This window comes from Rhipicephalus sanguineus, chromosome 4, assembly GCF_013339695.2.
Source record: "Rhipicephalus sanguineus isolate Rsan-2018 chromosome 4, BIME_Rsan_1.4, whole genome shotgun sequence".
NCBI classification, from domain to species: domain Eukaryota; kingdom Metazoa; phylum Arthropoda; class Arachnida; order Ixodida; family Ixodidae; genus Rhipicephalus; species Rhipicephalus sanguineus.
Window position 1 is genome coordinate 90,579,858 of NC_051179.1, and position 12,499 is coordinate 90,592,356.

At 45.1% G+C, this 12,499-nt stretch overlaps 1 protein-coding gene across 1 annotated transcript in view; it reads left to right on the forward strand.

Moving 5' to 3' along the window:
• The first annotated feature begins 400 nt into the window (after positions 1-400).
• LOC119390411 (uncharacterized) overlaps positions 401-12,499 on the forward strand; it is a 58,212-nt gene continuing 46,113 nt past the window's right edge. The window contains exon 1 of the mRNA XM_049414830.1: positions 401-792. Coding sequence (XP_049270787.1) covers positions 733-792 — 60 coding nt within the window. The 5' untranslated portion in view covers positions 401-732. The remainder of the gene's footprint in view (positions 793-12,499) is intronic.

The window sequence follows — 12,499 nt, forward strand, 5'->3', positions numbered from 1 at the left end:
GCATCCATTTCCGTCCCTTTCACAAGACTATCTGACGCGAAGTCACGACAGATCAAAATGTGCGCCAGGTTTGTACAGGCAGCGGGCGCGAACGATATACCAACAGTGCCGATAAGTTTCGCGTTCCCCGCTCCTCACTTTTTTCTTTTGTCGACGCCGAAAAGATTTGTTGCGACACCTTTTCCTGGCGCCACCCTTTCGATTGCGCTCCCGTGCGCTTCCCCCATTCAGCTTTGCACACCCTTTCTACTCCCTCGCTACCTCGGGAAACGGGGCTCGTTCAGCCCGCCTTCCGGCGCGACTCGCTCTCTAATGATTGGCCGCCCAAGTCGCGGTCACGTGGCAGTGGACGCACGCTTCCATAAAAGGGAGCCGTCGCGCGGGCGCCAAACTCGGAGCGCCCTGCACGGCACGCCGTCAATCGTTCGCTGCGTTCCTCTTCCGTCATCACCAACTGCATCACGAAGCACTAGTAGCTTTCACTGAGTTCACCGATTCATAAGTTTGCAAGCGTGCGCTACTTAGCTTGAAGTAAATCGTACAGCTTTAGCGTCCCACTTTTTTTGGTATTATAAAGATAGTAAGCACAATATAAAGACCGAAAAACGCGTAGTTACAACAGCTTACTGAAGTCCAGAGACGCGCTCAGCGAGTTGACGTTGTTCACGTAACTGTATACAGGCGTAGAGGTTGAAACAGGTTCCGGTCAACGTTGCCACCGCTCCAACAGCTATGGCATCTTCTGTCATCATGCTACTTCTCGTCAGCATCGCATTGTGCTCGCGGCTCAACGTAAGTAGGTCTCGTCATTTTAATGATGTCACAGTGCCTTGACACTGTCGCAGCAACCTAATGCTTAAACATTATGATTAACAGGGTAGGTCGTTTGCATTCACAAAGGCACATTCTTGCGGAACTTAGCAGTGTGAATATAACTGCACGGGCCTGTTTTAAATTTGTTCTTGAGCTTGCCTTGAAGTTCATGTTACTACAACAAATAGTATACTCCATTGCAAATGAGAATAACACAGCGACGAAGCATGGAAGCGAAAGTAGATCACGTCTCCACGGAGCCCACAATCTGAAAGGTCCACAGCACCTTTAATTTTGGTGCTGGCTGACAACCGGCATCAGGTGAGTCAAAATACCTGGACAGCTACCGCAACGATCAAAACAGACGAGCAGCTGTTTACTTAATCGCCTCCATGAATATGGACAATAATTTCTACAGTTTGTTCTGATCAAAGCGTGTTTTCATTTCCCCAAACAAATACAGTTTAACGTTCTGTACAGCTTTCTCATGCGCAATTTTAATCCATCATTGTCACACGATTGCGTTGTAATTGAAATGAGTTGCGCACGAATACTTTTTGTCGTGCGCGATAGCGCAGTGGTACGTCTCACACAAAGTAATAACTGTTTTGAAAACCCATGAGATTAGAAGAGATGCAGGCTTGACATATTTTTGGCTGTTGAAAGGCTTGACGTTACATAAGAATATTCTATAGCTTATCATTTCGGAACATGGAAAGACTTCAAAAGGCATCATCCATAGCGTATCAAGAAGATGAAAAGTGAGGTGGGTGATTACCAGTTTCCGGGGAAAAAAAAGAGTAGGTGCTCCTCTCAGTTAAACTTCCGTGATTTAAGTTTATTTCGATATTTTTTGCTTTCATTCCAGTGGGACAGCATGGGCGCTGTGTATTGACACATTGTCGGTGGTATTTCTGGTAAAATGGGCGCAGACTCGACGTCTTTGTATGCCAAATATATTGTGCTCTGTCGTTATGAGAATAATTAGGGTAGGTTATACTTGGGGCGCCTAAGTCCTTGAACAAGTTTCATTTTCATTTCAAATTGTGATTTACAGCACAGGGGAAGACACGAGACAGATACCAACGAAGACGATTTCTATCTCTGTTACTTTTGAGCTCGCATTTGGATCTTGTTATTATCGTTCGTTCCTTAACGTTTTCAGAAAGGGCAAATGCTTGAGCTATTTTTTTTTTTAAATCTCACGTCATTTAGGAGGGAATACCGTTCCACTCAAGATTTCGCGAACCTACTTGGTGTGAGAAACGCAGATGTAGAAGACTGATTAATGCCAGCTCTTCTGTGAAGCCATGCCATAAAAAATAAAATATTTTGCTCCCGGTATGTCAGTTTTGGTCAAGCAAGCTTCATGACACATCATGACGCTCGATGACAACGCAATTTCGCCCAAACGGTGAAGTAGTCACGACAATAGCAACATATAGCAGTAAACATCCCCTCAATTGCCAAACGGGCTACCAGGCGCGCACAAGCGAGCCGAAACTTATCCCTCCCAGCTACCGCGAACACGCGGTGTCTCAGGGCTGGCGCGAATAACAGCGCATGCGAAAGTAAGCGAACGCTTCGCGTTTCCTGCTTCGGCGTGTACAGGCGTCACGGCCAGGCCAGCTCTATAAAGTAAGAGACGTGTACTAACCTCCTTACACCTGCAGTTACTGCGCCCGCGGGCCGATCAATAATATTATAGTAGTAGTAGTAGTAGTAGTAGTAGTAGTAGTAGTAGTAGTAGTAGTAGTAGTAGTAGTAGTAGTGAGAGAGAAAGAAATGGCGCTGACTTCTGAAGCCCACAAGGAAGCAAGGTGCATCATTGTAGGGGATAGGAGAATGGAAGTTGAAGAAACGAGAAAAACAAAGAAAACAAACAGAAGCGCGGAAATACGGCGCGAATCAAGACGCCATCTTTCTCGGGACAACCTCCAACCCTTTCTCTCACAATTACAGCGAACGACTCGCGGTGCTCGATGAAATGCTGTAGTCACTTGGAGTTTACAAAGAACAGCACCGCAACGGCACCGGCCAAAACTTGCTGAAATTGTTCCTAATATGCCTATAAAACGCTGCCTGGAATATTCTTGAACATTTAGCAAGGTGTTAAGAATGGACGCAAAGTTATCAAAAGCTCGCTTGAAGTTTAAAACAAAGTCTCACCTGTTGCGTTTTTCTTTTGTGTAAGCGTTCTTCTACCTGTGTTAAAAGTTTGAAATCCAGCAAAAAATCAAGGATCGCAAGATAAAAAGGACATCGATACGAGGCTGCAACTAGCAGCTCAATCAGATCAGATTGTTAAGACACGTAGTCAAGTTGTCTACCTTTGTCGCACATTGTGCGCTCATTTTATCTCTTGTGTTTGAATTAATTCCGGGCGCTGCAGTGGCCCATAATATAAACCTTCAGCAAGAGCTGAGCAGCTGAACACCATCGGTCACGGCTGTCCACGAATAAGTAATGTCAACACTGCACCGTACTGCGTTCAGATTTCACAGTTTCATTCAATACCCAGGCCAAACGTAGGATTCCTTTCATCATATATGACTAGAGCATAAACAGACATATACGTAACGTGTTGCAAGTAATGGGTTACTTGTAACCCATTACATTTCATTGTAATTTTCAAACTCTTCGCTTACTCTTTTTGCGGTGTAGCTATCCTTTTATTGCGATCACTTGTTCCTGTAATCGTATGGGTAATTACACATTACAAGATCACATGTACCTCAGATGTTGCCAAGAATTCGCCCGCGGATACTTCAGCGTTTCCCTGCCTGATGTGCGTTCTTCGAGCGCCAATAGCAATGAAGCACGTCGCACGACTCGGAGACGCGCATCAAAGCGCTGTGCAATCACGAACAGGCACGCAAAGTGTTAGTACGGTACAGGATCGCACATCCCTCTGGAGCGTTCATGGAGAGGGTCTTAGGCGTTGCGGCGGATGATTTCACGAGAAAACGCGGGAATATAGCCCGACGCAAACTTTGGTAGGCAATTGCTGCTGAAACTGAACAAGGTATAGGAGCCAAAAAAAAAAAAACATGAAATGTATAAATGCGGAAGCGATATTCAAGCTGTAGTGTTGTATAAATGGCGAAGCCACCGGAAAAATTGGTACCCGCACATGCACACGTCAATAGTTATCGTCTCAAATAACAAGCTGCACATTAAAATTTGACACTGTATAGCGTGCACCATTAAAATAACATTTAACAAAATTTGAGGTACGTACGTGCAGGTACCGATTTTTCCGTCTCGATTTACCAGCGGCCTCGCTATTCATGCCACGTTATCTGTGTATACATTTGCTACCGTAATAAAAAAGATGCGTAAGAAGTAACGTGCGGTGTAATCGATTACTCTCGAGTAATCTGTAATTACATTTTTGAGGCTGTAATCACAACTTTAATTGGTTAAATTTTGGAATGAAGCAATTGTAATTTTATTTTGTAATTTTTTTTCAGCAGCATGTACAACTCTGAGCACAACTTAGAAAAGACAGTATGGTTCGCAATTCGGTCATGGCGTCCACAGAGCTTACTCTGATGTTGTCTGCGTGGCAATTAATATTTGAAGGCAATAATGACGGACACTTGAAACTTCAAGGTGTACGCCTTTTTGTTTAAATTTCGCGCTTTATTCAATAACTTCGCTCTTATTGTCTTCATGATGCATATTCATGAACATTTAATTTCCAGACAGAGCAGTTTAAACCACCAAAATATTTCCTGCTAGGACTTTACTCCCTAAAGTCTGGTGGACACTTGGTGGTGTACTTGTATTTTTGGCCTTCTTTTTCGATTGCACCAATCACTAGTGAGGTATTCAGGGATGGCGTAAAAATATAAAAACTATGATATACCGCAAGTCCGAAAGAACAGGTGCATAAAAAAAAATTCAATCGCACACAGACTGCCATAGAGCCTAGATGCAGATGACGTATGTACGGGCTAAGCCTCATAAATCTTACACATCCTGACAGTTAAACTTTCAGCATACATTCCGGGTGTACCATGTCGTTACGTAGGCGGCAAATCCTACAACATATTTAGAAATCTTACCCCACAAACAAAAGTATTTCGCAGTTAGACGGCGTTTAGGCTTTGACCCTTCGTAACAGCAGCGGATGTGATAACGACGCTAATGCCAGCTTGATGGGTAATCGTGGGCGCCGCTTACGTAATACAGGCGTCGTAAACAAGTACAGCGTCCAAACCCAAGCTCCTGCGACGGCTCCGTCCAAGGGACGAACATGAATGTCAAAAGCTTTTTCTGAATGCATGCGCCGGAAGTCATTGCAGAAGCGTAAATGCGTCGCGAAGGCCACCTCCTGGCACCACTTGTACGGGCCTGTCACGCTGTTTACTGGCACACTATAAGGTGACGTTAAACCACCTTCGATCAGCAAATTGATTATCACTCTTTCTTATTCAAATAAGTACATTGAAATACAGATGTTATCACAGGTGATAAGAATGAGTTCTATTTCCCTACTGAGAATTCGCAATGAAAGTTCGTTTAAGTTACGTATTAGCTATCAAAATTTTATATGCTGATTTGACAAATCATGTATATTTCTGGTCCAGCTTCATCTTATTTAGCAATATTGAACAAATATTATCAAAGCTAATGATGGTTTAAATTAAACAGACGTTCTCCAGATTCCTTAGATGGTAAGTTTTCGCTTATCATTCTTCAACACCGATCACATTCAGGGCAGCATACAAACGAGTAAAAACGATTTTTCCGCTACCTTGATTACCTAGATCGAAGCTCCGAAAGTAAGAAGCCTTTCGGTAATGCATGAGCCGTGTCTTTGGTGCTGCAAAGTCGTATTTTACCATCATAGTTAACGTGTTGTTTAACTGTGGCATCCATAAAAAAAAAGTAATAACGAAGAGGGGGAGGGTAGTAATGCGCACCTGTCGTTTAGCTGCCGCAACCGCTTACTAAGCATAAATGAGTTTCCCTGCCCCGATCTGTGTTTGCGAAAGCAGCGTCCCTTTTGGAATGCAATTGCTCTCGAAATTTTAATCACTAGCATAAGGGATTTCGGGCTCATCAGTTTTGCCGCTCTCATATTTGAGAATGCGCGCGCAGCTTTATTGTTTTTGGTTCGCTTGAGACGCGCTTTGTATGTTTGCTTGTTTCTAAGCGTAAATTACAAGCGTGATGCACACTTGCAGCGTGATGCTAGTAAGCAACGCTTTTTGTTATGTAACTACGCACGAGCTTACATAGATTACGAGAATCAGTTTTCGCGCTGTTATTAAGACGAAGGCCTTGGTTACCTAATGAAACGCGACACGTGATCGTCGGAGTCATCAAGAAGTAATGCCAAGAATCATTATCATGACGTCGCAGATCGTCAAAATGTTTGATATCGCCATGACATCACTATGACGTTATGTAGCGTGACGTCACACGATGACGCCTTCACATTACATCGTCGCTTGGTAAAGTTGGGCCGATCCCGGAGGCACTGCAAACCACGGGAAGCGCAGAAAGCCTGCAACGCCTCCGATCGCGGAGGCAGTGCAAAACCACGTTAGGTGCAGAAAGGCCTTCGTGTTTTAAAGACGATAGTCTTTCTTGGGGAACTTAAACGCAGAAAGTTTGGTCTGTCTGTCTTTCTGTTTGTCTATCTGTCACCCGATTCAGCGACCCGGCCAAAGTTGAACCACTTGCTTACCGCCCACCCATCTTGAACTGGTACGGCTCTTCATACTTGTGAACATTGTCGATCAAAAATTAAATATTACGCATACCTGAGGCGCAACATCACTACGTAAGTATTACGTGGTGTGTTCCGTTAGTAGAAAATACAAAGATACGTAATTTTAAAGACCACAGTTTCTTAAGCTGCGCTGAAAATGCGGCTGCGCTGAAAATGCCTATGCGCGCCGGCGAACGCCCTCTGCCACGGAGGAAGAAAACCCTCTGCCCAAGCTCATGTTTCCCGACGTATTGCCAGATGGCGTCCATATCTCACGCAGCGCCTCCTCCATCGTCTTTACACGGCATTTACGGCGGAGCACGCAGATACGCGGCCAATTTTTTTTGTAGAAAGGCCTTCGAAGTCGTCTGTGTTCGTTGTGTCTGTTTCAAATTAGTTTTAAAATGTAAAAGTCGGGGCTCACTCCGTCTGTGAACGCTCTATCTGGACGAAGAAGTATAATGGGGCCCGTATACCCTCTGACATTCGCGGCATCCTTTTTGAGTGTCGCTCTGTCGCACCACAATAATCGACATCTCGCCTGGTTGCGCTACGTTTGTAGAAACTTGGCGTTCGCTTCGTTTCTATCATTAGTCCAACGTCCCGCTGATAGCACGCACGCCGTTCGTGACCTGGAAGTACCGGGCACGCGGCGCTAAAGCCTCGAACGGCACGCAAGGTCGGTGATGATTATTGTAGCGTGACAGAAATACATCCCAGAAGCGTAATTTTTTGGTAGTACGTCGTGCCATTCTACTGACGCCACAGTCCAGAATACCATAGCGACACACTTGCCGTAGACTTGACCAGGCCTGAAATGAAGCCACGTTGGCTACTACCGAGCAACAGGCCTCAGGTCTGGCTGACAACCACACTTTCATCACTAAATTTATGGGCCATTTAATTTGACCTCTTCAAGACTTTGTACATGACTCAAACTTATGCGTGCACTTTTAACAGCCTTTTGTATATATGTGCCAATACACAAGCTTCAGAAATCTGAGAAATGACATTACCTTCCGAAGAAAACACGCATACAACTGACCCCACAATTGTATATTAAACACGTCTAAAGTGTTAGGTCGTGTCTCTCAATGAATGTAGCACTTCGCTTCCATAAAATGACATCGCTTATTTTTATAAACATTTATCACGGTGTGATAAGCTCGTGACTGCGTGTTTGATGGCGAACGCGCGTGGGTGCGAGTAGTTTTTGTATAAACAATCAGACACCAGTGCAGACTATCAAGGAGTAAATGACAGAAGTCTATCCACGGATTGATTTTCTAATCGTGAATCACGAAGCTTCTACGTTGTCAGCGTACGTTTCTCGACTGCTACGGTGGTAAAGTAAGCAGTAACAGAAAAAATTACACTGAAGGTGTTAGTTAGAGCCCTTACCATGAGCCAACTCTTACCATTCATGCTCGCATTGCTCAATATTGCCGCATAAATTGCTCCCAATTCAAAGCACGTGTGCTACAACATACAAACTGCATGTACGATCGCTAAAGAGCACTCGCCTTTATTCAGTTCTCTACATCTCAGAACTTGCGGGAATCCAAGAACACCTTACTGCAATCGCACGAGCGCGAGAACCGTTTGAGAGTTCATATGCGGGTATTCACCTCGTAGTTGATACTCAATTCGCTTTAAGCGTATTGCGTGACGCCAGCGCAAACTCTTGTCGATTTTTTTAAAAACTAAATGAACAGGTTTCCGCTCTTTCTGCCTTCTGAATAGCAGCAATATTGAATGCATGAACCCCTTCGAACAGGGGATTCTTCGAGTCATATTCTTGTTACCATGAAGACTTACGGCTTCCACACAGCGCAAGCACTTCAGCTTATCGTGTATATAGCGATTGCGGTGCTTTTAGGTGCCCTGTAAAAGCTAATATCTAAGTCTCTCGAAGTTGCCACTATTCATTGCCGCTCGAGCAAATGTTTCGAAAAAGAGTTTCGCGCTGTGAATGAAGCCGGTTGATTTGTCTCTAAGAAAGTTTGCGTAGCGATGGTGTGTAACAGTTCAAGTGCAGCGATGCTGTGTTCATCGACGATATCGAACAAATGCAACGGTTTTTAGCGAAACTGCAAAAACATCGCCCATGCGCCTTGCTTTGCATACCGTAGAGACAGTCATTAATATTGCACCCGTACACCGGCCTAGGAAACACACTCTGTAGGTAACTCTAGCTGTATGCCGCTGTTGTTTATTTGCAGGGGTTCGTTTCATGTCGTCGAGTGCAGCACGCTAGGCACGCACAAAAGTCAACGTCGTATGGAATCGTTAATGAATATCGCTCTCATCGGTACGAAAGTAGAACACGCATTTACTTTTGTTCCTGTAAAAAAAAGAAAGGAAAAGAAAGAGGACACTGGCCAGGATCGGTAAGTCAACCTGTACTTCGGGCGTATTCAGCATATAAGGGGACACAGGGATAGCCCTGCCAGACGAAAGATACAAAATCGTAAAGCATAACCTCGATCGTCCTGATATATTTCAGGCGGTAGCTCTCAACGACTGCCCCGCTGTATAAATCAATCACTGGCCAGATTTGTTATTAAAACTGTTGGAGTGAATACACGTAAACCTCGCAACAATACATTTAGTAATTTGCGAGCCGTCTCGTCTACCACTAAAGTTTTGGTAGAAAATTAAAGCGCGCAATTTCCGCTCATTCGCTTCGCTTAGCAAAACAAGGACACGACGCGCATTATAGGCTCCAGTGCATTCGAAGCGTTGCGAACGTTCTGCAAATTATTTTAGAGAAAAAGCAAAGAGACTCCTCAAATTTTCATACCACGCAAACTGAAAATTATTTTTCATGCTTAACGTTTGCTTAAATTAATAAACACCGTGTGTACGTGTTTGCGTACTAATAAGAAATTTTTGTGCTTTCGTTAATTTTATGTGGTGTTTTGCTTTTTATTGGCTCTTCTTTCTTCATTTACTCTATTTTTATGGCGGATGCGCGGAAACATTTTCATGTTCACTCATACCTTATGTGAAGTCGCCAGTTATATTCCTGAAAGCTACATAGAGCGCTAGATATTGTAAAACTTAGAGCTCTGTTATGTTTCGCGAAGCATAACTTATGAAGAAACTCGTAAGCGTATTGCACTGGCTTTGTTGCAACTATTGTAATTTAGCTAGGCATTTTGCAACCAATAGCCCACGCGTAATAATCACTAGCACTACGTAGATTGACTAACATACCGTTTCAGTCGTTGCTAAACTTAACAGGAGCCAGGACGTGAGCTGAATACTCTTCATAAAACTGCCAAGGTGGTACACACGTGATATTTTTATTATTTTCTTTTACAACGTTGGCGCGACCGCGTAAGAGCGATGCGCGTTGCGAAGACGTCGAATGACACCGAAAGGCTAAGGCGGGTCTGCAATTTATCTCTCTGACAAAATGCTTGGGAGAAATCACGCACAAAGCAACGCCACCAATCACGTGCCATTTTGTGCACCCTATCGCCTGCGCTCGCACAATTGAAAATTAGGTAAGCGCAGTGCCTCAAAAGAACCCCGCAGTGAAACGATTTCGTTTCTCCCGCTGCCATTTTGTTTGCCGTCTAACACATCCCAATCTGCGTACGTGAAGGTGCGGCTTCCTAAATAGGGGCATTTCAAAATGTTGGCCGATTTATGTACAAGAAAGCTAGACATATGAAAGGGTCGCTGCTTTCAACAGTAGCTGCGACGACAAGTTATGCCACCTCTTCTTTGAATGAGCGCCATACCGACTGGTTCTTAACAAAAAAATGAACGAAGTCCGGATAGAGCAAGCTCAAATCACCCACTGCACTGAAGGCGTTACTGCCTTCACTTATGAGATAATCAGCCCAATACCCTTTCTAGCCCTCCCGCGGACTTCTCTACAGAATATAAAATTGGCTTACTGACAATGGCCACAAGTCAGTGGCCTCATAGTTGAATACTCTCTAAAGCCGCGCAATACTTTTTCTGAGCATTTCATGGCAGCAAAATTAACTGTGAAGGCGCCTAAAGCCTCGCCCAGATAGTATAACTTCCAAATTCAAACGCACAATTGTGAAGTCCTGGTATCAACTGCGATGAGCTACGAAAGACCATCTGGGCCGTTGGTTGGTTGGTTGAAAAAACTTTATTTGGGTCCTGCAAGGCGCGCGTCAGCGCGCAGCGGGCGACTCCCACGTCGGGACCGTCAGACCAAGCCTGCCGGCCGCTCCGCGGGCCTGCTGGACGGCCCAGAGCTGGTCAGCCAGGAGGGAGCTGGGATCTGGGCCGTTGCGCAATAAAAACTCTGCAACACCTTCCTTTCGTCACGCCCTCCATTTGAATCATTCGCTGACACCGTTCAGCGCACAAGTCTAGCAGTGAGCAGAAGGTCCTGAATAGCCGCATTTGCTGTAAGCGATGATCTACGCCGCTTCCACCAGCCATCACTTTCCCCGGGCACGTCCACGTCTGGTCACTGTACGGGCGCGGCATCGTCGACAGCTGTCATGGTCGGTTTGGCAACCTGTCTTCCGGCGCAACTTCCCGAGGAAGAAGAACCTATGGCCCTGCCCCCTACCACCGCCGGCTGTAAGTCTCGCCCTGTGTTCATGTAATAGAAAACGTCTGTGCTCAAGCACGGGTCGTAATAATCATATGCCCGAGAGAGCGCGGGAAAAATCACAGGTGTTCTATCATTGGCTCACCATGCAGGCAGGGAGTTGGTGCAAGTATATACATGGAGAAACATCCAAGTAGGACTATATGCCGCTACTGAGTATATCTTTATTCCTACTGGGAAACTGCAAAGTCTAGAAACAGTCGCCCCGTAGTTGCAATAAATTGTACGGGAGCACGTGGGCGCCGGGCCAGCTTCCACAGCCTCTTCCATAAAATACGTATGTTCCTCGAGGGAAACTTCCTCTAAATTACTCAGCCGTATGATATCTACAACTTCACGGGAAAAATGCGCTTGGAAGTGCTTTCCAAATATCGAAGCATAGGTCTAAGCTGATGCCATTACGTCGGCTTCCTTAGAGTATATTTCTATAGATCGGCTTAAGGTTTCGATTTTTCTTGTGCGTTTGTGCTCAGCTAACGGTGCGTTTAGACGGTGAATGTTCAAATGAATCTCACGGCGTCTACCTCGGCAAACAGACGCCCACGCTTGCTAAAACAATTGGGTACACCACCGAATGTCCTCCACTAAGAACTGACGGTGGCCATCTTCTTGGCAACACGCCAAGTACTAACGCAACCCGCCAGATCATTTTTCAAGGCATATGATCGACCTATTTGTGCCCCGCGAGGAATAATCTATACCAAGGGCTGGAGCGGCTGTGCCATCTACTCGTTTATGGTCCGATCGCCTGCCGATGCATATTGCGACGCGTTCACCGCAATATCACACTACTATTCCATGCGGTAAATAGGTCAGGTGCCCCCTTAGAGGTTTCCGAATTGGTTTTAGTAATGAGCGGCTTATACACGTGAGACACTGCCGAATAATAGTCCGTTTTTTTGTGCACTGGTTTCTTTTTCTCTTTAATATTCTGGGAGTCCTAAGGGTCTCGTGGATACATTTTCGCGCTGGACCCTTACCGAGATGACCTATTTGTTTCGGTGTATCCACATAAGCTTTTCTCAGGCCAATTGTATTCTTTGTTTCATTGTTTTCTATTACACGGCTACTTCCTAGCGAAATGAAAACGAAAAAAAAACAAACAAAAATAAAACATTTATTCTGGCTATACGCTTGACCGATGGTCTTCAGGCGCAAAGCCAATTTTCCGGCGTCTGCTTCTTGGCCGGGCCCAGCTCGACGCCGCGTTTATATAAAAGGTTCATTCTGGAAACAAATGCGTTTGAGCAACAACGCGATACGTGAGCTGCCTGCGCGCGTTGAGACAATGTCTACGACGAACGACCAGTGAGTTGAACTGAAGCGCAATACAGTGAAACCTCGGTGATACG